The sequence below is a fragment of the Rana temporaria genome, chromosome 1 (genome assembly GCF_905171775.1).
Source record: "Rana temporaria chromosome 1, aRanTem1.1, whole genome shotgun sequence".
Classification (NCBI taxonomy): Eukaryota; Metazoa; Chordata; class Amphibia; order Anura; family Ranidae; genus Rana; species Rana temporaria.
The window spans coordinates 186,185,986-186,211,486 of record NC_053489.1 but is presented as its reverse complement, the minus strand read 5'-3'; the positions used below and the strand labels follow the sequence as shown (position 1 = coordinate 186,211,486).

Here is a 25,501-nt window from a genome sequence, read left to right as displayed (position 1 = left end):
TTTCAGAGTGATAACAGGCATAGAAAAACATGTCCGACTACTTTTGTTCCCCACTAAAGCTGGCCGGACATTATACAATTTTCTTGTATACAAATTGTAAAATGTTTGACTGGCTTAAGATGAGGTAAGGCCAGTTTAATCTGCAGGGAGTGAAACTGTGGTTCCTAAGGCCCTCTGTTACTTAATCGGGGATACTTGTGCAGGATCTTTTCCTGCAGATATTGTGAGATGGTTACATTATGCATGCATGTTCGAATGTTTTCTGTATGCCTATATCAAGCTTTACACACAGGAAGGAGCCCTTCCGTTATGTTCCAGATTGGCCAGAATGCCTGTCCAATTTTGCAATGGGTACTCTGAGATCAACTGCATGCATTTGTACACATCATTTTCAGATTTTTTTTTATTTTTATATTCTACATACCATATATTTTATGTGCTAGCATTTACTGCAATCACTTAAGCCCTGTACACACAACCGGGATTCCCGGCATTATAAAGTCCTCAGGGAAAACCGAGAACCTGCTCGGTAAGTTTCCCCATGTACACATGGCCGGGTTTCCCGTCTGGAAAACTGCAGGGAGAGCTTTGGCCGGGAATCCAGGGGCCGTGTGTATACTCCCTTGAAGTGTTTCCCCATGGGAAAACTGCAGGGTTTAAAACCGCTGGTAATCCCTGCGGTAAAATAGAGCGCAGATTCTCTATTTTCCCGCCGGTATTCCCGGCAGTTATCCTGTTGGGAAAACTGCGAGGAAGCATACACACGGCCGGTTTTCCAGGCAAAAAGCTCCTGGTAATTTTCCTGGCAGAAAAAACGGTTGTGTGTACGAGGCTTGCGTATAACCTTGACCTATATTTACATGTTTATGCTGAGATAGCCCATAGGGCCTTTTCCTATTTCGGTACAAAAATTTCCCTGCCCTCTAATTATCTGGTCTTGGTCTTGATCTTGTTTTGTTAAACAGTTGTTTCTGGTGACTGTATATTCACCTTCTACAGGCGCATCTCAAAAAATTTTAATTTTATCAAAATGTTAATTTCAGTAATTTAATTCAAAAAGTGAAATTTTATATAGATTCATTACACACAGAGTGATATATATTCAAGCATTTATTTCTTTTTCATTTTGATGATTATGGCTTACATCTAGTGAAAACCCAAAATTCAGTATCTCAGAAAATTAGAATATGACAGAAGACCAATAAAAAAAAAAAAAAAAATCTTTAGTACAAAAATGTTGGCTTACTGAAAAGTATGTCCATGTACAGTATAGTATACACTCAATACTTGGTCAGAGCTCCTTTTGCATGAACTACTGCATCAATACGGCGATCAGCCTGTGGCACTGCTGATGTGTTATGGAAGTCCAGGTTTCTTTGATAGCGGCCTTCAGCTCATCGGCATTGTTGGGTTTAATGTCTCTCGTCTTCCTCTTGACAATACCCCACAGATTCTCTATGGGGTTTAGGTCAGGCAAGTTGATTGCCTCCATTCATGTAAAAGGTGCCCTGTCCATGTATTGAGTGCATACTACATCGTACATGGACATACTTTTCAGTAAGCTAACATTTCTGTATTCAAATTTTTTTTTTTTTATTGGTCTTCTGCAATATTAAAATTTTCTGAGATACTGAATTTGGGGTTTTCACTAGCTCTAAGCCATAATCATCAAAATTAAAACAAAGAAATGCTTGAAAATATATCACTCTGTGTGTAACACATCTATATAAAATATGAGTTTCACTTTTTGAATTAAATTACTGAAATAAATTAACTTTTTGATGATATTCAAACTTTATGAGATGCACCTGTATATGAATCATTTCTCCAGTATGGACGCCAACATCTCTGATTGTTACTCCTGACATTGCTACCTTATTTCCAGTGAGTGACAGAGTCTGTGTGTTATATTATGTAGCGGTAAAAAGGCAGAGAAATCAAATGGACACGTTTAGCATGTAGGCAAAATAAATCAAGGTGTTTAGGCATATCTGAGTAGCAGGTTATTTTACCCAGAAAACTCTTGCTACCTGTGGGAATGTTAAAAAAAAAAAAAAAAAAACCCTGATATAAACCACCTGGGTACTAAATTATTTTCAAAGAATCTTACCCCATGCGTATTGTAATCATAGTTATGAGCTGGATTCTATTAAGTTTTTCCTTTTTAATATAAAGGCTCTTGTCTTCTTATGGCAGTAGGGGGCATGGAAAATCTTTGCCGGGGTGTGTATGGGCTATTATGTTTCACACTTTGAAACTGATCGTATTGACTCCAACCAGCCAAACTGCCCTTCCTGCAGTTATATTGCTTCAATGATCATCTTGTGCATTGTATGGTAGTAGTGACAGTGTGTTGTCCACAGAATATCAATGCCATATTATATTTTTGTACAATCTTACTCAAGATTACTTTTCTATGGTGTTTTTCGAAAATGAACCTGACTTGGCTTGTGAGTAGTTTTGTTTGACTGTTGCTTTTATTAATGGAATCAGTAGTGTTTCCTCTTAATCTTTTGATAGAGATTTCATGTTAATACAGTGTGAATATTTTTTTTATACGACATAAACTGTGCAAAAATCGCAAGCAGAAAGAAAAGGACTAGTCACCAGTATTGCCAACATTACTAACTCACCATCTCCTTTTTCCTCGCCGTGTATCTGTTTGGAGGCAGCCATCTTGGTAAAAGAGCAGGGCTTTGTTCCCTTATGTCAGAGCTTTTTACCCCCTGATTACCAGTTGAGGAATGATTGAGAAGTAGCAAGAGAGGTGGTAGAAGCATAGGTCCACAGAATGGATAAGCAGAAGTTTAGAGATCTTGCATTGTAGGTCCTCCTACAGCTATCTTTTTAGCAAAGAGAATGGTAAGGAATGAGTATACAAATACCATACTGCTAATATTCAAAACACTGCAGATACACAGGCAGGAGGAACATCCATTGTTGCTACATTGCTGTTTTTCAGGAAGAATTCAAGAAAAACGGCTCATTGTTACAGGATTGCAAAGACACTATTAACATTTCAAGTTGTTCCATATAAGTTAGCTAAGATTTGCTTTTTTTTTTAGTTCAGGCCCACAAAAATTGAAAGTGTATGTAAAGTCAAGGTTTATTAGTATTGCGTAGAGTGGCGAATGGTTAGGGCCTCTGCCAGGTTTCCATTGCTGTCTGTGCCCCTGCTGGGGAGATTCAACCCAATTATTGGTCCTGGTGACCAGTTTTTCTGTTATTACAAAGAGTGATGATACAGCCAATAATTTTGAGTTGTGGTAAAACTAGAGGTGAATGTAAACCTTTATTGAGATCCAGTGACAACGCTCTAATGCCTCGTACACACGATCTGACTTCCATCAGACTTTTCCATGGATTTTTGTCCGAAGGGACGTTGGCCGTGAACTTGGTATGCATACACACGGCAGAACATTTTCAGCCAACAAACACAACGTAATAGACGTATTACACGGTGTTTCTGCTCTTTAGCGCCACCCTTTGGGCAACTTTTGCTGATGTTGTCTTATGGTTAGCATTGGTTCTGAGCAAGCGTGTTTGTAAGTTTTTGGATTTTAGTCCGATGGACTTGTGACTTGAGAGCATGCACAGCGAACATTTGTCCGTAGAAATTCCGACAACAATTGTCCGATGGAGCATACAGACAGACGGATTGTCCGAAAAAACACGGTCAGAAAGTCCGATCAAGTGTATGGGCCTTAATGCGGCGTACACACGATCATTTTTCGGGTTGTAAAAAACAACGTTTTCAGGCTCTAGAAAAAACAACGTTTTTTTCAACTTCATCATTAAAACGGCCTTGCCTACACACCATTGTTAGCAAAGTGATGTACAACACGTACAACGGCACTATAAAAAGGAAGTTCCATTCGGATGAGGCCACATTGGGCTGCTTTAGCTGATTTTGTGTTAGTAAAAGACGATTTGCGCTTTTCTGTCTGTTACAGTGTGATGAATGTGCTTACTCCATTACGAACGGTAATTTTACCAGAACGAGCGCTCCCGTCTCATAACTTGCTTCTGAGCATGCGCAGGTTTTTTCACGTCGTTAAAGCCCACACATTATCATTTTTTACAACCCGAAAAACTACAACGTTTAAAACGTCGTGAAAAAATAGAGCATGTTCGAATTTTTTTGGATGTTTTTCAGAACCCGAAAAATGCTCTGAAGCCCACACGCGATCGTTTTAAATTACATTTTTAAAAACCATAATTTTTTACAACCCGAAAAAGGATCGTGTGTACGCGGCATAAGAGTTGATCTACTCTATCTTTGTAGAAATTCACTCTCACCACCTGTTGTATCACTATAAAAGGAATAAAAAGAACTCTCAAATGCTCAACTTCCAAAATTCCATGTTTTTTTAAATGTGCCTATTCACACCGGAGCATACTGTCATTTTGAAGCTTAAAAAAGTATTTTTGGCCCCAAAAGACTCCAATGGAAGTGTGTGAAAAAGGGAGAAGCCACACACATAGCATGTTTCTTTTCCATAGTAATTAGCTGTCCATTGGCTTAAGATAATAGTAAAAACCTGCTTAAGCATCAGCCACCTGCAAAAACATGCAAAAAACACCAGTACAAATGCTCAAAAAAAAGGCCACAAAATGACTAAAGACGCTCAGCCCATGTGTGAATACAGCCTTAGTTCAGTTGCGGCTGTACAGAATTACAGTACAGTTAAAAGAGAGAGGCATAGCTTTATAAGGAAAGTGTGAATGACTTTTTGATTTGAGCTTAGTAATGAAGGAACAGCTTAGGTCGGCCATAGGCGGTTCGAATCTTGGCCGGTTATATAGGAACCACCTGAGATTCTAACCATATATGGTCAGGCTGAATGTACCAAGTTGATCGATCGATCAATCAACTTGGGTACAACCAGCCTGCCAGATTTTACATATGATTATCTCTAGTGGCTGGTATAGCCGGTAGTAATAATCACTGTCTTCTCCTGGCTGGGATGGCCACAACTGTTGTAATATTGCAAACCTTTTTAAAATGTATATAATCCCAAGAATAAATATGTAATATATTATAATTTAGTTTTTAGATGTGGTGGCTACATTGGGTTTCTTTTTTCAGGCTTTGTTTACTACTTTATACTTCTTTTATGAATTATGATCCCTATATAAAGCAGAGTATTAAAGATATTGAAAACAAGTTTTTAAAGTGTGTGCTGCTGTATACTTTAAATTAGCTTAACTTGCAACAATGTTCGAAGAGTTTCTTAGTAGTATCTTTTTCTTTTTTTCTATTACATTTGTGGATTATCATAGCTATAGTAGAATGGAGGCTAGAAAGTATTGTAATTGTTAAAAATCATTTTTACAAGACTGACCACATGCAATCAATCTTCTCTTGTTCTTGTAAATAATTTTCCTCTTGAGGATGCAACAAAATCACTACAACATTCTTCATAAATTAGTCTGCTTATTCCGACTCTTCGGAATAGAATTGTTAAGAAATATCCATGACTCAGTGAATGTTTTTAAAAGGCTAAATATAACTTTGTATACTTTTCATCAAAAACGTTTACTTTCTTTAAAATAGGTGTGTTATATGGTTCATAATCGCGATATATACATTACTAACAAAATCTACAGCCAAATAGGAACCCCCTGATATCTTTTTCACCCTGATCCCCTGTCAATGATAGTCATAAAATACTTACCTTTGTTACAAAAATTCCTGTTTCAGGATGTCTTGGTGACTGGTCATGTTACTGAATGCCTTGATGGTTAGGAAGTTTGGAGAGGAAAGCGACAACCAAGTAAAATTTTCTATATATATATATATATATATATATATATATATATATATATATTTATATATTATATAAAAAACTTGACTAAATTATGCAGAGACCTGCTGATGAGAGAAATATAAATAATATGTAAATTAATATAAAAAGTGTATACAATAGGAGATTAGATATCTGTCTGTGTGTGGACTTGAGTGGTAACAAGTAAAGTGGGTATAAAATGTCTACACACCCGTTTAAAATGTCAGGTTTCTGTGATGTAAAAAAATGAGACAAAGATGAATAATTTCAGAACATTTTTCCACCTTTTAATGTGACCTATAAACTGTACACATCAATTGAAAAACAAACTTAAATCTTTTAGGGGGGGGGGGTAAAAGAATAAATAATAATAATGGTGTAGCATAAGGCCTCGTACACACGATAGGTTAACCAGAGGACAACGGTCTGATGGGACTGTTTTCATCGGTCAAAACCAATCGTGTGTAGGCCCCATAGGTTATTTAACCATAGGTTAAAAAAAAGTCAACTTGCTTTAAAATTAACCTATGGAATCCTAACCGATGGGGAAAAAAACGATCGTTAGTAGGCGCGTCCATCGGTTAAAAATCCACGCATGCTCAGAATCAAGTCGACGCATGCTTGGAAGCATTGAACTTCGTTTTTTTCAGCACGTCGTGTTTTACTTCACCGCGTTCTGACACGATCGTTTTTTTAACTGATGGTGTGTAGGCACAACGGACCATCAGTCAGCCTCATAGGTTAACCTATGACAACGGTCCTTCAGACCGTTGTTCTCTGGTTAACCTATCGTGTGTACGAGGCCTTAGTGTTCACACCCTCTTATAACTGGGGATATAACTGTGTTCAGAATTAAGCAATCACATTCAAACTCATTTTAAATAGGATCCAGTACACACATGCCATCATTTAAAGTGCCACTGATTAACCCCAAATAAAATTAAGCTGTTCTAGTAGGTCTTTCCTGACATTGTCTTAGTCGCATTCTACAGCAAAATCCATGGTCCATAGAGAACTTCCAAAGCATCAGAGGGATCTCATTGTTAAAAGGTATCCGTCAGGAGAAGAGTACAAAGAATTTCCAAGGCATTAGATACAATGGAACACAGTGAAGACAGTCATCATCAAGTGGAGAAAATATGCCACAAAAGTGACATTACCAAGAACTGGACGTCCCTCCAAAATTGATGAAAAGATGAGAGGAAAACTGGTCAGGGAGAGGCCTTCTGCAACATTAAACTAGCTGCAGGAATTTCTGACAAGTATTGGCTGTGTGGTACATGTGACAACAATCTCCCGTATTCCTCATATATGTCTGGGCTATGGGGTAGAGTGGCAAGACTGAAGCCTTTTCTTACTAAAAAAAAACATCAAAGCCCAGCTAAATTTTGCAAAAACTCACTTGAAGTCTCCCAAAAGCATGTAGGAAAATGTGTTGTGGTCTGATGAAACCAAGGTTGAACTTTTTGGCCATAATTCCAAAAGATATTTTTGGTGCAAAAACACTGTACATTACCAAAAGAACAGTGAAGCATGGTGGTGGCAGCATCATGTTTGGGGCTGTTTTTTTTCTTCAGCTGGACCTGGGCCTTAGTCAAGCTGTAGGGAATTATGAACAGTTCCAATTACCAGGCATTGGCACAAAACCTTCAGGCTTCTGCTAGAAAGCTGCACATGAAGAGGAACTTCATCTTTCAGCATGACAACGACCCAAAGCATACATCCAAATCAACAAAGGAATGGCTTCACTAGAAGAAAATTCAAGTTTTGGAATGAAAATCTGTGGGGTGATCTGAAGAGGGCTGGGCACAGGTAATGCCCTCGTAATCTGACAGATTTGGAGTGTTTTTGCAAAGAAGAGTGGGCAAATATTGCCAAGTCAAGATGCGCCATGCTGATAGACTCAAACCCAAAAAGACTGAGTGCTGTAATAAAACCAAAAGGTGCTTCAACAAAGTATTAGTGTAAGGGTGTGCACACTTATGCAACCATATTTATTTTAATTCAACATTTTTACTTCCCTCCACCTAAAGGATTTCAGTTTGTTGTTCAATTGAGTTGTACAGTTTATAGGTCACAATAAAGGTGGAAAAAGTTCTGAAATTATTTATTGTTGTCCCATTTTTTTTTAACATCACAGAAATGTTATGTTTTAATAGACTTTTTATATCCACTGTATGTGTAGATGTGGTTACTTTACATTTTTAAGTAGTTGGATAAGAGTGAAAGTAAACTGCGGTCTAGACTAGACTGGACTGTGATAACAGTAATTCGGATAAAATGTATTACTTCTGAAGACAACATAATCATGTCCAGGGATGACAAACTGGCAATCAATGGTATGTTAATTGGGAAATGACTTAGCCTTGGGACATTCCAAAAAACATATGTTGTGAACAGAGTGGAATAGTATAATGTGAACACAGCAAAGTTATTTTGGAATATGTTGAGTAAAGTGCATTGGGGAAAGATTGTAACTTAAAAAAATATATATTTGAATGCATTATATGGCTTGGGAATTACTGTATTTGCTTAGAGATTGATATGGATACTCCAGGGTAGGGGAGATGTAATGTTCTTAATTCAGTAATTACAGTATATTGTCATAATTAAGAAAAATGTTATGTATACATGTGATCAAAGGCAGTCGTTGTGTGTTACAAATTCACTTTGAAGCTTCTATCTAACAATGATAAATTCAGTATTTTATTTAGAAATAGGGGCATTGTAGATGCAGCATCAGGGCTCAAGTCCTTGCGGAACGTGTGGGAACGGAGTTCCTGCACTTTTTTCACAGCAGGAACGCAGTTCCCTTTGCAGGACTAGAGCAGCCGAGCCGCCCGAGCCAATCCTTCACTAAGCGGCGATGCCCAGCTCGAGTCACAGAAAGAACTTGCTTCTTTCTAAATCCCGCGATAATTCGCGGCAGACCTCCGCAATGTCTCCTGGGAACAATGACAAAAGCTCCCAGGAGACCTTGCGGCATCGAGGAAGTGACGGAATACCCACACACTACCCGATGAATCCATATACAGGAAGCGGCCAGTAACATAAAGGATTACTAAGGTACAGTGGATCAAAAAAAAAAACATGCGGTTTAGTAATTATGCATATGAGAGTATCATTTTTTTTTTTTGGTGGGGGAGTGGATCTTGGGTGGGAGTTCCCACACTTTTTTCCCCAGGACTTGACCCCTGTGCAGCATATACAGTATGTTGTGTTTACAGCAAAGGATTTTGTAATCCCATTAGCTGTTGTTGGGCCACTTCTGGTATAAGCTTCAATCTTGTTTATGAGAACAGTAAGTAAGCAGTGTCAGCACAAAGTCCTCTGCTTCCCAAGGCAAATATGCCAAAGGGCTAAAAAGAAAAAAAAAACAGCACTCTGGGTTTCTAAATTCTGGGGTAGTCTGTGTGTAATGGCAGCATCCAACCCGGTTAGAGAAGAGATATCTCCCTATAGGGACCCATATGGCTTTGAAAACCTGATAAAGGCTCACATTTTTCCTTCTTTTATTTTGCAATTTTGGAAAGTTCCATTGCTCCATCAAATTGCTACATGTATGGCCATAGTTTCATTGAACCTCATGTCTCTGTAGTTACGAACATTTGGGTATATGTAATTGCACTACTATGTCTCTGCCCCATGGTCCTGAAGGTTTGTTGTAATCTAGACATAACTATATGGTAGCTTCACCTCATTTTCATCCAAAGAGGATCTTTAGTCATATTATTTATTTCTTGGAAAAATTATAATAAAAATCCCAACACCAGTATTTTTTATTTTATTTTACTGTAGATAGGTGAAGTGAAAGGTAGCTGACAAATATCTGGTAAACAAATGAAATGGTGCATGGGAAACCATATTTTACACTTGCTGTTAAATTAGAGCACCAGTTATGGTTTTGTTGCTGTATACTGTCTTAACGTAAATACTTGTTCTTGGAGTTCTCAGAGAATTGGATGTTTACGAGTTGACATACAGTATATTTGCCATTCAAACAGCGCCGATAATGCACTAAAATGTCCATAAGCGGGCATCATTTTTGACAACCAGCGCATCACATCACAGGGTAATGCATTACCATGCTTTTTGTTGCGCAACGTGCATTGGAGCTGGGGCCCTTGGTGCCTTGGGGGTTCATTCAAAAATAATGTCCCTGCAATGCGCTAACGCACATGATGTATGGTAACAGGGTTCGACAAAATCCGGGCGGCCTGTTGCAATTGCGACAAGAAATAGCGACCTGGCGCCCGGGGAAGCTTAGGCCTGCAGAAGGCCCAAAGCCACGGCCTCAATTACTGGCCGGCGTGGGCCAACGGTGGGGGCGCATGGAGACACAGGATACCCTATACTGTGTCTCCGTGCGCCCCCACCTCCCCCGATGCGCCGGCCGGTAATTGAGGCCACGGCTTTCCTTCCTTCTGTGATCTGGCGCCATCTTGTGGTGGCCGTTGGCATGACAAGTAAAACAGCAATTCTAATGTGTTTTTCACTGTGTTTTCATTGCCACCTCCTTTCCTCTAATTGGAGCCCACAAACAATATATATATTTTTTATTCTAACACCTTAGAGAATAAAATGGCGGTTGTTGCAATACTTTCTGTCACACCGTATTTGCGCAGCGGTCTTACAAGCGCACTTTTTTTGGGAGAAAATACACTTTTTTTAAAGATAGCCCAATTTTTTTTATATTGTGAAAGATAATGTTACGCCGAGTAAATTGATACCCAACATGTCACGCTTCAAAATTGCGTCTGCTTGTGGAATGGCGACAAACTTTTACCCATTAAAATCTCCATAGGCGACGTTTAAAAAATTCTACAGGTTGCATGTTTTGAGTTACAGAGGAGGTCTAGGGCTGGTGTAATTCACGCATTAACGCAAGGAACCATAGTATGAACCCAGCCTGAAGGAACATTCCAGAATTTGTGGAGTGAACATGCACTTTTTATGGACTACAGTGTGTTTGTTGTAACTTTCACAATGCCTGCACATTTGATAGGGCCTAGTTCTGTTAATGTGATTGCTGGTCCCCTGAAACCTGGACTAAAAAGAACCATACGTGTCGCACTTAAATAATTACCTTTGTTGACCAGGGCCAGTACTGTATACAGTTTAACCAAGTAACATATTTTAGCTAATGATACTCTTGCTCAGCAGTGTAAAGGATTCCTATCCAGTGTACAATTAATCATGTTACAAAAACAGACTAAACATGAGAATCACCTAGAAACAGTCTTTGTGGCTGATTTTCAAGATTTTCCTTCTCATGAGCTACAGCCACTGTGAAAAGTGTTTTAATGGCTTAACATATCTTAATATGTCTACAGCGAAGAATTGGACATAACAAGACGATGAAAACCGCCTCCAATCTTATGTATGGGTATTAACCCTGGGCATGTCAGTAACCAGCACATTGGTCAGATGATGTGTTTTGGGGTTTTCTTTGGAGTACATTTACAATTGATTATTTATTTTTCAATAGGAATCTCACCTAAAAGGGAAAGCACTGCTCCCCCTCCGCGACTACTTTTGGTTGTTTTCTGACAGCCCCCCCCCCTCCATTCGGAGCGGAAGTTTGCTCCCCCCTACCCTTGCCCGCAATCTTCTGGGACACGTTACAGCTCCCAGGAACCTGCAGGTCCATTAAGAGAGTGCAGTGCTATTTGCACATGCACAAGTGTGTAGCACCAAGAAGTCACAGCCAGCTTTCCACATCCAAGATGCTGGCTCCGGGGACCCAAAGACCAAACTAATCTGGGTGAGGACAGCGCTGGATCCCAGACTGGTAGGGACATGTTTATTAAAAGTCAGCAGCTACAGTAGTTGTTCCTTTTATAAAGTTTTACATGGCATGCAGATTGCAGGCACAGGTTTTGGCTAAATCTATTACAGACTAGTTGGAGAGATCTGTACAATAGCTGTGATACATTGTCTACAGTGAAATGGAACAGAAAGTAATCTGTTTACTGAAGTGACCTATCCAGTAAGTCAGAGCCAGAGTCAGCTGTCAGATGACGTCAACTTTACAGTCAGGATCCACCCAGATGCCTGAACTGGCAGTAAGCTCAGCCTCTCGGCGAGGACAACCCCCCCCCCCCCCACACACACACAATCTCAATGGGAAACATGAACAGCTGAGGCTGTCGATCACAGGCGGTGTGCTGGAGCTCCCCTGCCCCCCCTCCCCTGATTCATTGGAGTTCACGCAACCTGTCAGAAATTAATCGTGCAGATAGCGAAGGAAGAGAATTGAGATCTAAATTACACTCTGTGCTTTGGGTTGAGATAAGTACACACTAAAGAAAATATGCTTTTTTGTGTCAGAGGTTTACAACCACTTTAATCTATCAAGAATTTTTTCAGCATTTCAAAGGACACTCTGTAAAAATGTCTTCAGACTGTTATGCGATTTGAGTTCTACACCATACCCCATACCTTATTAGTCTCCTGCACTTTTTCTTGGATTGCAAGCACTTGAACAGGACCTTCATTTGAATTAGTTTATTCTACCTTACATTTTACAGTTTGTTTTATTTAAGGCTCCATTGCATATATGAAATCTGTTTGCATGCTGATAGTGCAAATCATCCATTTGTAGCTTGGTGACATGATGTTGGCACTGTACTGGAGTATGAGAAGGACATTCCACTGTGTGATATTATTGTGATATGTAGCGTGGTGAGAATTAAGAGTTTATTATGGTGTTAAGTCTAAGCTGTTATGTTTTTCTCATTACAGATTTATCCAGCAACCAAAGAACTTTGTGTTCATTGCTTCGTTCTTGGAAAGAAAGGTACTAATATAAATTTTTTATAGTTGTCTGAGAAACATTTTTGTTACATACTGTATGTTTTTCTTAGGACAGCCATACATGATCCATTTTTTTTCGTTCACCCGGGGGGGGGGGGATTTGGGGGTTCACATTTGATGTGGATAAGGGATCACTCCCCAGAACTATTGTATACATTGTGTACATCGATTAGCGTTCCGGCTATAGCCATCGGCACTGATCATTGGGGAAAACCCTGCCAGTCCCCCTGGACTAGCTGGTTGTACATAAGTCAACCCAACAGATCAAATTCAGTACAACCAGCTAGCCCAGGGGCACTGGCAAAATCACCAGGTTTTTCACAATAAGCAATATAAAGAGAACAGGATACTTTCTTTATCGTTACATCACGGGACACAGAGCGGCATTCATTACTATATGGGTTATATGGAGTACCTTCAGGTGATGGACACTGGCAATCTCAAACAGGAAATGCCCCTCCCTATATAACCCCCTCCCATAGGAGGAGTACCTCAGTTTTTACGCCAGTGTCTTAGGTGTTGGTCATGGTTTAGCTTGCCTCCGCATCCTTGGGATTAGGTGAGCTAACCGGTTCTGTCCAAAGGCCTCAGCGCTAAAGTGGTCAGTAACCGGACCCCAAACCCTTGGGGTATAGCCCATAATGCTTTTCTTTTTAGAGAGCTGGACCCTGGGCCCAGAACTTAGAAACCTTTGGGGGCCTAATGTTTCTGTTGCCAGGGTGCTATATGGGCCCAGGACAGTGGATCCTTCATAGGAACCCAGGGCCTGAAGGTCTAGACATCCCCACGGAGACAGAATGCTTTTTCTTTCCTGGATTTGAAAAAAAAAAAAGAAAAGATTGAAAAAAAAAAAAAAAAAGTCATCTAGGGGAGAGGAGGCATTTTTTATCCCCCAAACAGGTGTTTGGGCAATTAACTATTTATAGTTCCAAGTACCAATAAGCTAGCAGGTGTACCTCGGTATTGTACCATGGCATCCGGGTCAGAGGGTACAAGAGGTGGGGATTCCCCCAGAGAGTCTGAGGTCTCGGACAAGGTTATGCCGCTGCTTTCCCCAGAGGGAGCCTTGGGGCCATCGGGATCTGGGGCTGGAGCTGGCGCGGGTCAGTCCAACCCTAAGATGGTCACGGACGAGGTATTACTCACCTCTTTAAAAGAAATGGAGAAAAGAATTGGAAAAATGATAGCCACAGCTATGCGGGGCAGTAAACGGATTAGATCTCCGTCGCCCGAGCGTGGACCCTCGGAAGAGGAGGTCCTTTCCTCAGGGGAATTGGACGACCTCTTGGACAAGGACCAAGTAGGTTCGGGGATCGAAAATCCGGATACAGAGGAGTCTGGAGCAGTCTCCCAAGGGGAGAGCTGGTGGATTCAAGCCTTAACGGACTTGGTCCATAGTGCATTCAACTTGCCAGTACCAGATCTCCAAGTATCGACGGTTTCAGCTTTGGGATCACTAAGGGCGCCTCAAAGCAATGCAGTGTTTCCGATCCATCCTCTGCTAGAGGGAGTTTTGTTCCAAGATTGGAGCAAGCCAGATAAGATCTTTTTACCACCTAAAAGATTCTCTGCCCTATATCCTATGGAAGATAAATTTTCCAAGAGATGGGCTACTCCTGCAGTGGACGCAGCCATCTCATGTGTTAACAAATCGTTAACATGCCCTGTAGAAAACATACAGGTGTTCAAGGATCCAGTTGATAAACGCTTGGAAGCACTACTTAAGAACTCCTTCACTACTGCAGGGGCAGTAGTACAGCCAGCTGTGGCTGCGATTGGGGTTGCTCAAGCATTATCGGATCAAATTAAGCAGATGCTTAAACTTATTCCTGCCCAGCAGGCAGAAGAATTTTCGGATGTCCCTAGGGCCATATGTTTTACGGTAGACGCAATTAAGGATTCTATCCAGCAAGCGTCACGTTTATCGTTATCCCTTATCCATATGAGAAGACTCTTATGGTTAAAAAGCTGGGAGGCCGAGCCCCCATGCAAGAAGCTCCTGGTAGGGTTCCCCTTCCATGGAGGACGACTCTTCGGAGAAGACCTAGATAAATACATTCAGACCATTTCAGGCGGCAAGAGTACTCTTTTGCCAACTAAGAAGAAGTTTCAGGGGCCTGCGTTTAAACGACAGTACTCCCCTGGGCAGGGGCCCTCTAATGCCAAACAGTATCGACGGCCTCCTGCGAAAGCAAACTTCAGCTTCAACAACAAGTCGCAGGGACAAGCTGCTAGAGGCAGAAAGCAGTGGTTTCGCAAACCAGCAAAACCAGCCCCCAAGCCAACCTTATGAAGGGGTGCCCCCACCCACGAAGGTGGGGGGAAGGCTGCGACTCTTTTCAGAGGTTTGGGAAGCCAGCATTCCCGACAAGTGGGTACGGTCTTCCGTGGCCACGGGCTACAAATTAGATTTCCTAAGGTTCCCTCCTCCTCATTTCCAGGAGTCGAGGATTTCAAACGATCCGGTGAGGGGAGCCGCATTAATGTCGGCATTAAATCATCTACTTTCCCAGGAAGTAATAGTGGAGGTACCAGTCCTGGAACAGGAGCTGGGTTTCTACTCCAACCTATTCATCGTCCCAAAGTCCAATGGAGATGTCAGGCCAATTTTGGACCTAAAGATGGTAAATGCATACCTAAAAGTCCGCTCATTTCGGATGGAATCCGTGCGGTCAGCAGCTGCCACACTCTAAAAGGACGACTTCATGGCGTCCATAGACATAAAGGATGCCTACCTTCATGTTCCAATTTATCAGCCACATCAAAGATATCTACGCTTTATGGTGGCTTTGCGTCATTTCCAATTCGTGGCGCTTCCCTTCGGGTTGGCTACGGCCCCCCGGGTGTTCACGAAGGTCCTAGCTCCAATCCTAGCCAAGCTAAGGATCCAAGGGGTCACGATCCTAGCATACCTGGACGACCTCCTAGTCATAGATCACTCGTCTCCGGGCTTGGAGCGAGCAGTGGCCCTCACGGTCCAATACCTCGAGAGGTTCGGCTGGGTCCTAAATCGAGAAAAGTCAGCTTTCCTGCCCACAAGGCAGTTGGAATATCTCGGCATGAGATTAGACACAGAACAACAAAGAGTGTTTCTACCTCTGATGAAGGTCAAAGCCATCAAGGAATTAATCCTACTGGTTCTAAGCAAGAAGGAACCGACTATTCGCCTATGTATGAGGTTACTAGGCAAGATGGTGGCCACATTCGAGGCGGTACCATACGCCCAGAGCCACACTCGCATCCTGCAGGCAGCCATCCTGTCAGCATGGAGCAGAAGGCCACAGGCCTTGGATATCCCGTTGCCGCTCTCATCAAGAGTCCGACAAAGTCTGTGTTGGTGGTTAGACCCTCAGAATCTACTGAAGGGGAAGTCTTTCAGCCCAGTGGCTTGGAAGATAGTGACCACAGACGCCAGCCTGACGGGCTGGGGAGCAATTTTGGATGGTTGCACTCGCCAAGGTACTTGGGCAAAGCCAGAGAAGCAGTTGCCCATCAACATCTTGGAGCTCAGAGCTGCTCGACTAGCCCTCAGGGCTTGGACGTCAAAATTGCAGGGGTTCCCGGTGAGAATTCAATCAGACAATGCCACGGCCGTGGCATACATAAATCACCAAGGGGGAACCAGGAGTCAAGCCGCTCAGAGAGAGGTGAGCTTGATTCTCCTATGGGCAGAGGCTCATGTGCCCTGCATATCGGCAATATTCATTCCAGGAGTGGACAACTTTCAGGCGGACTTCTTAAGCCACCAGACTCTCTTGCCGGGGGAATGGTCTCTGCATCCACAAATCTTTCAAGCACTCTGCCAAAGATGGGGAGTGCCGGACGTGGATATCATGGCATCGAGACTCAACAAGAAGCTAGACAGGTTCATGTCCCGCTCAAGGGATCCGATGGCCTGCGGAACCGATGCGCTGGTTTGCCCTTGGCATCAGTTCAAACTTCTTTATGCGTTTCCCCCGCTCCAGTTACTACCCCGCCTGCTGCGCAGGATCAGGGTGGAGCACATATCAGTCATCCTGGTAGCTCCAGCATGGCCCAGAAGGGCATGGTACTCACTAATCTTAAGGATGGTAGTGGGAGACCCTTGGACTCTTCCTCTACGGCCAGACCTGCTATCGCAAGGTCCGATCCTCCACCCTGCCTTACGGCATCTAAATTTGACGGCCTGGAAGCTGAATCCCTGATTCTCAGGGGTAGAGGTCTGTCTCAGAAAGTAATCTCTACCCTAATCAGAGCCAGGAAACCGGTCTCTAGGGTGATTTATCACAGGGTCTGGAAGGCCTATGTAGGCTGGTGTGAGTCCAAGCAATGGCTTCCTCGCAAGTTCACCATCGATAGAGTTTTAAGTTTTCTCCAGCTAGGAGTGGATAAGGGATTGGCATTAAGCACAATCAAAGGACAGATTTCAGCTCTGTCAGTGTGGTTTCAGCGGCCGCTGGCCACCCACTCGCTGGTTAAGACCTTCCTTCAAGGGGTCTTGCGTATTAAACCTCCAGTTAAATCCCCGCTTTGTCCGTGGGATTTAAATCTTGTTCTGTCAAGTTTACAGAAACAACCGTTTGAGCCGTTGGCTGAAATTCCTTTGGTTTTACTGACAAGGAAGTTAGTATTTTTGGTCGCCATAGTTTCCGCAAGAAGAGTATCGGAACTGGCGGCCTTATCCTGCAAGGAACCATATCTTATTTTTCATAAGGACAAGGTCGTTCTCCGCCCTCATCCTTCCTTCCTACCGAAGGTTATATCCAGTTTTCATCTAAACCAGGATTTGGTATTACCATCCTTCTTCCCTAAACCTACTTCCAGAAAGGAAGGGTTGCTGCATACCTTGGATATTGTCAGGGCCATGAAGGCCTATCTTAAAGCTACAGAGAAGATCCGGAAAACAGAGGTGTTGTTCATTTTACCGGATGGGCCCAAGAAGGGGCAGGCAGCTGCAAAGTCCACCATCTCAAGGTGGATTAAGCAATTAATCACTCAGGCCTACGGCTTGAAAGGGTTGCCTCCTCCAGTATCATTAAGGGCTCATTCTACTAGGGCCATGGGCGCCTCCTGGGCAGCACACCACCAGATCTCTATGGCTCAAGTTTGCAAGGCGGCAACCTGGTCTTCTGTCCACACGTTTACAAAATTCTACCAGTTGGACGTAAGAAGGAATACTGATACAGCCTTTGGGCAGGCAGTGCTGCAGGCTGCAGTTTGAGACCCTCGGATTCCGGGGGCTCCCCTTTTTTGAGTTAAATTTAAAATTTAAGATTATTTTTCTCAACTAAGTTGGATTTATTATGATTTGAGTATATCTCTAAATTAAATCCTTTTGTCTTGGAGATGTTCTCCCTCCCCTCATTGTAAGCATTGCTTTGGGACATCCCATATAGTAATGAATGCCGCTCTGTGTCCCGTGATGTAACGATAAAGAAAAAGAGATTTTTAATACAGCTTACCTGTAAAATCTTTTTCTTGGAGTACATCACGGGACACAGAGCTCCCACCCCTCTTTTGGGGACAATTTTGGGAGGCATACTGCTTGCTACAAAACTGAGGTACTCCTCCTATGGGAGGGGGTTATATAGGGAGGGGCATTTCCTGTTTGAGATTGCCAGTGTCCATCACCTGAAGGTACTCCATATAACCCATATAGTAATGAATGCCGCTCTGTGTCCCGTGATGTACTCCAAGAAAAAGATTTTACAGGTAAGCTGTATTAAAAATCTCTTTTTTTAACACAAGTACATGGTACAGCAGACCCATATCGGGAAAATTAAATGTTGGGGTAACACATTTTTTACATTAAATTAACCTTTTTCTTTTGTAGAGTTAAGAGGGTCAAAGATCATTAGGAATAATCTAATCCAATTTCACTGTTTGATTAAATGTAAAAATTGTTCTTGTTTTTTTGACCGATTGACTACTCGAGAACAAAAGAGTATGTTGAAAATTGAAATTGGTGCCCATGGCAACCTGATTTTTTTTTTTCTGGGCAATAAATGTGAATTAATTGATACAGGTGACAACTACAGTTTTGCTCATTTGTTTTCTTCTTTGTATTGAATTAGGTCCATTGTTTCAAGGCAGTACTATTTGCAGAAAAAATTGAATAGCACTCTGTATATAAAATCAGGCAGAGATTAATGAGCATGGTCAAAGTCAACTTTTTGGAAAGTGAAGCTTTACATATTACTTAAAGCGGTGTTGAACCTAAAAGCAAAAATGCTGCTTTCCAAGGGTGTCTGCACTGATCCTCCATAGAAAGAGGAACCACCCTAATTACATTGTTATATTTGGGTTTCCTACCACTTTAAGGTATAGAAGTTTTGTTTCTGCTGATTATTTTGAAATGCGGATTAAATTCTTGTTATGCATTTTTGTCATATTTTGAGTCATAAGCCTACACGATCCAATTGTTGGAAGGAAATTGTCTGTTGACAGACTGTTGTCCTACAATGTGACTGTTAGTACGCTTCTTCTGACAATTGTTGTCCAACTTTCGGCCAACAAATGTTGGATGGCAGGCTAGTAAATTTTCGGCGGACAACGGTCTGTTGTCTGATTTTCGTATCGTCAGTACAACAAGTCTGTTACACAAAAGTCGAAAGAAGAAACAGGTATTCTTGGAATCAATGCTCACCAAACACGAAATTAACAGATGGGGCCCAAAGAGTGGTGCTCAAGAGCTGAAATTCCTCATAGTACGTCACTACGTTCATGTTTGTTGGCTGTACCATTAGTATGCAAGACAAGATCCAGACACACGCCATGAAGACAAAAATCAGACGCTCGGTTGGTCAACAATCGAATTGTGTGTACAAGGCTTAACTTTGTGAGCCTACAATTCTATATTCTGCAGTAACTCAGAATATACACTATATTACCATAAGTATTGCGTTTTACACACACATGAACTTGAAAGCGGTTGTAAACCGCTGCAATTTTTTATTTGTTTTCTTACCTGCAAGGCAAAGGCATAATGTGCTAGTATGCATCACATACTGAAATTTACCTCAAAATGAAGCCTTCCAGTGATGCAATGTCATCACTGGAGACGGCGTCCATCTTCACCTGGTCTTCCTTTCCGCGTTCGCGTACACCTGCTTTGTAACTGTGCGGAACCGCGATGACATCACTTGTGCGTGGGAGCCGCCGGTCACAGCACAGGGCTCTGAAGTAGCAGCATAGGCGGCCATTTCTTCAGAGTACATTTCTCAAAGGCGTTACGACGGCGCAATGCCATTTGCGCTGTCGTAAGTCCTAATCTGGCCCAGGGTATCTATGCGACTGATTCTTAGAATCAGTTACGCATAGATACCCATTAGATCGGACAGGCGTAAGGCTCTTCCGCTGTCAGATCCTAACTGCAAATTTTTTTCCCGCTGCTAGGTGTCGCATCGTCGTTTTCCCCGTCGTCTATGCAAATTAGCTAGTTACGCGAGATTCCCGAACGTACGTGCGAACGACGCAGTGATTTTACGACGTTTCCGTAAGCGTAAACTTGCCCCTGCTATAATGAGGGGCAAGTTTACGTAGGTCCGTCGTATGCCATGTTAAGCTTGGCTTCGGGTCAGCGTCGGCTTTTTCCGTCGTTTATGTCGTTTTTGTAAGTCGTTCGCGAATACGACTTTACGTCAATGACGCTCACGTCGGCGTCATTGACGTTTTCCGTCGTGAGCTGGAGCATGCGCACTGGGCTATTCTTCCGCCCGGCGCATGCGCAGTTCGATCGGCACGGGGGCGCGCTTAATTTAAATACAAGCCGCCCCCTTTGAATTACGCGGCCTTACCCCGGGCCAATTACACTACGCCGACGCAAATTACGGAGCAAGTGCTTGGAGAATACGGCACTTGCTCCAGTAATTTGCGGCGGCGTAGTGTAAATGGCTTGCGCTACGCCGCCGCAGATTCTACAAGAATCTGGCCCATAGAGTCATATATTTTTGTGGAAAAATCTGGTTCAGTGTTGGCACTAATGTACTTCTATTAATATTTGGGTATTCTCTCTGTTTCACAGACTGTGTCGGATTGTGTTCTTTTTTACTATCTGACCAAAAAGAATGAGAACTACAAAAGTCTTGTACGAAGGAATTACAGACGCAGAGGAAAGAACCAGGTAAGGCATTATTTTGTTCCCTTCTTGACGTATAACCTGGTTCTCCTATAGAGATCCACTGTGATCAGTGACTGTTTTCAAAATTAATCAGTGGGCTATTTTGGAGGCCACATTTTAACTGCTTTACAGCTGGCTGTTTTAACTAAACGTCCAGAAAGCACCCCTATTGCGAGGAATAGAACCTCCCATACGTCTTTGCTCATGTGCCAACACAGCTTTCTCTGGTAAAAAAAAAATTACCCTTGAAATGTATCAGAATATACAATGTATTTCCGCATTGCCATACTCAGGGATGTGAATAAAAGATAACGGAATTGTTTGCATTACGTAACCTTCACCAGAAAGTGATTCAATGAATGAATCTATTCATTAAATCCTCCAGCTCCAACAAAGAACGAGCGATTGAGATTGGAGCTGGGGGTAGGATCTTAAAGACCCACAGACTACCAATAATGCGGGATTGTTTTTTTGGGGGGGGGAGAGGGTTTAAAGTTTAGTTGACCACTGTGCGATTGTTTTAGGGGTGGCTTTGGGTTTGACATCCACCCATTGCATGCAAAACAATGTCATCTTTCATGAACTTTCTTCGACTAATAACGGAAGACTTGTACTTGGCTTCAGTGGATGGCTTTGTAAGACTAAGCCGCCTAAATACCAGTATGTTTCCTTATTTCCAAAACACAGTGCCCAATAAAAAGGACCAGGATGTCCACTTTCCAAAAATAGGTTCTTATGGGAGTGTTTGTACCGTCCTGACATTTTATTGATGTGTTTTATTAATGTAAGGGAAGCAGTTGTTTTTTGAATTTTTTTTGTACTTCCCCCCCCCCCCCCCCCCCCCTGTATTATATAGTAAAAAAAAAAAATGGTTGAAAAACACCATACTGCTTCATCTGTGCCAAAAAATGATTACATGATCGAGTATTTGTAAGTCAAATTATCACAGCACTGAGAATGGCATGGAAAGTAAGGGAGTATAACATGCCAGCCCTGAAGTGGTTAAAGGGGATTTATTGAAAATCTGAAATCTTCCTGTGAGTTAAGCCTCTTTCACACATGCGGACCGTCCACTTTTTCATCCATCCGTGTGCGGATGAAAAAGGGACATACATTGATTCCTATGAGATCGCGGGTGTCAGCGGATGAATACACGCTGACACCCGATCTCATCCAGGTCCGCAATCCTCCGATTCTGCAGACAGAGGGAAATCCTATTTTTCCATCCGTTCTGGTGCGGACAAAAAAGGGTCCTGCACAGTTTGGTGCGAATTGAGCCATACAAATCCATGGCTCAAATCGCACCCAAAGCCACCACACATGTAATTCGCACAGCAATGTGCTGCGATTCCTGTGCGAATTACATGCGGTGCCCCACACTGCATCAGTGGGAACCCGGGCTAAAGCCCCGTACACACAGGCCGCATGTCGGGAGACAGCGAGCGGTTAAAAAAAACGCAGACTTTTGACCCGCTGGGTTGCACAGAAAAAAAAAACTTTGTGATCCCGGCTTTATTGTGAGAATCATGTAATATTCTGGTTGAACTTCAGTCTAGCAAGCACTTCAGACAAAATCGGCATGAGGCTAAAAGAATGTTTATCAAGGTGTGTGAACTTTTCATGCTTGATTGGGGTAATGAGCTAAGTTGTTCTGCCTAAAACTAAGACAAGTACAGTAAAACCTTAGTTTGAGAGTAACTTGGTTTGAGAGCGTTTTGCAAGACGAGCTACATTTCTTTTATAAATTGGACTTGATAAACAAGCGATGTCTTGATATACAAGTATTGTCATGTCACAACTGGGTATAAAAGAGAAGAGCGACACCTCTAAGTGTAGCAATATAGTTACATTTAATGAAGGTACAACATTTTGCAACTCGCATGGTTGATTAAAACAGACACTTCTGAGTATGCAGGCATCCGGGATAAGGCTGTCCACATAGACCATCCTCCGCACTGCCACTGACGTCAGTGCTTAAAGCCTCGCTTTCAGATCGCTCTACTGCAGGGTAGTCTTCCTTGCAGACTGACAGCGGTGATAGCCGGCGGTGTGGAGGATGGTCTATGTAGACCAGGGGTCTTCAAACTATGGCCCTCCAGTTGTTCAGGAACTACAATTCCCATCATGCCTAGTCATGTCTGTGAATGTAGAGTTTTACAATGCCTCATGGGACGTGTAGTTCCGGAACAGCTGGAGGGCCGTAGTTTGAGGACCCCTGATGTGGACAGCTTTACCCCAGATGCCTGCATACTTGGATGTGCCTCTTTTATTCATCAACAATGTGAGTTACTAAATGTTGTTGTACCTTCATTAAATGTAACCATATTACTACACTTCGAGGCGCCTCTCTTGTCTTTTATACTCTGTAGCTCCTGCTGGATTTTGCTTCTAATCCCCTTGTTGAGACTTCCATTTGTGGATGGACATTTTATGGTTACACAACCTATCACATTGCTATAATCTTTTTATATAGACTATAAACTGAAAGATTTATGAATGAATGGTTGTGGAGTTTCCATTCTTCTTATGGGCAAATTTGCTTTGATATACAAGTGCTTTGGATTACAAGCATGGACAACATTATTTTTTTTTTGCTTCCTGAAAAACGTTTGGTGATTTATGATAGACCCCTTCAAACTGAACACATACTGTATACAGGATCAGAATGACCGGATCACACAGCAATCTTGAGAAATATGAAATTCACTTGTAATGACTGTTTCTGACACGCTGCGTGAGTTCAAAAAAGGCTAAAAGTGTTTTACTGCTGATTTTTATTTGTACTCCGTGTCCAATGCATCCCGCTGCAGTGTCCAAAAATATTTAGCCAGCATTGATGGATTCCATTTGCTCTGATAGTTTTTTCCATGATGGCTTGAAGTCTTAGTGAAACCTTTTATCATGTTCTTTACTAACCACACCTAGATTTTGGGAAAGAAGTACAAGTGTGAATGCAGAAAATTAATCTTAAGAGGCATGTTATACTTCACGGTCTTTGTATGCTGTAAGAAGTTTGTCAACCAGCTGAATGCACAGTAGTTTGGTGCTCTGTATTTGCCAATGGCATTCTTGAATGCTTTCCAGGTGTTTTTTTTCTGGCCCCACAAAGGCCGGCCATAGCCGGTTTGAATCTTGGCTGGTTCAGCAGCAACCACTTGAGATTTGAACCGTGTGGGCAGGCTGAATGTACTAAGTTGATCAATCGATCTACTTGGGTACATACAACCAGCTTGCCAGATTCACTTGCAATTATTGCTATGCAGCTGCTATAGCCGCTAGCAATAATCACTGTCTTCCCCCACCTGCCCCCATCCCCGCTGAGAGAACACAATGGGGGTTATTTACGAAAGGCAAATCTACTTTGCACTACAAGTACAAAGTGCACTTGGAAGTGCAGTCGCTGTAAATCTGAGGGGTAGATCCGAAATGAGATGAAGCTCTGCTGATTTTATCATGTAATCATTTGTAAGCTAAAATGCTGTTTTTTTTTTTTTCCTTGCATGTCCCCATCGGATCTACAGCGACTGCACTTCCAAGTGTACTTTCAGTGCAATTTCAAGTGCACTTTGCACTTGTAGTGCAAAATGTGTTTGCCTTTCGTAAATAACCCCCACTGTCTCGGCAGGAAGGATTCCCCTATCAGCACTGTCTGTGTTGATGGGTGAATCGTGCAAATTTCAGTCTATAGCCTGCCTAAAGCCTCGTACACACGATAGGTTAACCAGAGGACAACGGTCTGAAGGACAGTTGTCCTAGGTTAACCGATGAAGCTGACTGATGGTCGTTCGTTCCTACACACCATAGGTTAAATAACCGATCGTGTCAGAACGCGGTGACGTAAAACACAACGACGTGCTTAAAAAAAACAAAGTTCAATGCTTCCAAGCATGCGTCGACTTGATTCTGAGCATGCATGGATTTTTAACCGATGGTCGTGCCTACTAACGATCAGTTTTGACCTATCGGTTACCAATCCATAGGTTAATTTTAAAGCAAGTTGTCTTCTTTTTTAACCTAAGGTTATATAACCTATGGGGCCCACACACGATCGGTTTTGACCGATGAAAACGGTCCTTCAGACCGTTGTCCTCTGGTTAACCTATCGTGTGTACGAGGCCTAACAGTTCTTCTAACCACTTGTCATTGATGACCTATCTGATCCATGGATCAACAAAAATGCCCTAGTTAAACTCGGCATCAGTTATTCCTGAAACCATTTGTCTCAAATAATGAAACCCTTCACCTGCCTTGTTCATTCCTTTCACATTTTATAGGAAAAAAATTAAGATGCGCTAAATGAATTAATACAAAATGAAATCCCAAACCACATAATACAAATCAATATCCATAAATGAGGGAAAGGGAATAGAAGAAAGAAATAAAGTCCTTATGGGAGCGGCAAAGTTCCTGTTCACCCGTGTAGTGAAGAGAATAAAACCAATTAGTCCATAAAAAATCCAGGGTTTTAAAGTGACTATCCAGAAGCAGTGATCCACCACCGAAAGCAATAAAAGCCTCTTACCGGATGTCCGGCGGTCTCTTAACTAAAAGAGGACCCCAGAAAGCATGTCAAGGATAACCATTGTTAATCGGAATGCAGGTGGGCTGAGCTGGAAACCAATCTTTATCTCAATCCTGGTGCTTTACAAACTCGATTTAGCAGGTACCATGAAAAGACATATAGGAACCGCAATAGTGTAAAACCAATATTATGTTTTATTTTTTAAAAAGTCAAAAACACACTTACATTCAAACAGTGTTATAGGGCATGTCTAATTGGGGCTCCGGCCGGAAGCTG

At 42.1% G+C, this 25,501-nt stretch overlaps 1 protein-coding gene across 13 annotated transcripts in view; it reads left to right on the top strand.

Moving 5' to 3' along the window:
- The window catches only part of NCOR2 (nuclear receptor corepressor 2), a 599,120-nt gene that overhangs the window by 301,507 nt on the left and 272,112 nt on the right, over nucleotides 1-25,501 (top strand). For all 13 annotated transcript variants that reach the window (XM_040347350.1, XM_040347349.1, XM_040347347.1 and 10 more), the window contains 2 exons: nucleotides 12,534-12,588; nucleotides 20,608-20,706. In XM_040347350.1, coding sequence (XP_040203284.1) covers nucleotides 12,534-12,588; nucleotides 20,608-20,706 — 154 coding nt within the window. The remainder of the gene's footprint in view (nucleotides 1-12,533; nucleotides 12,589-20,607; nucleotides 20,707-25,501) is intronic.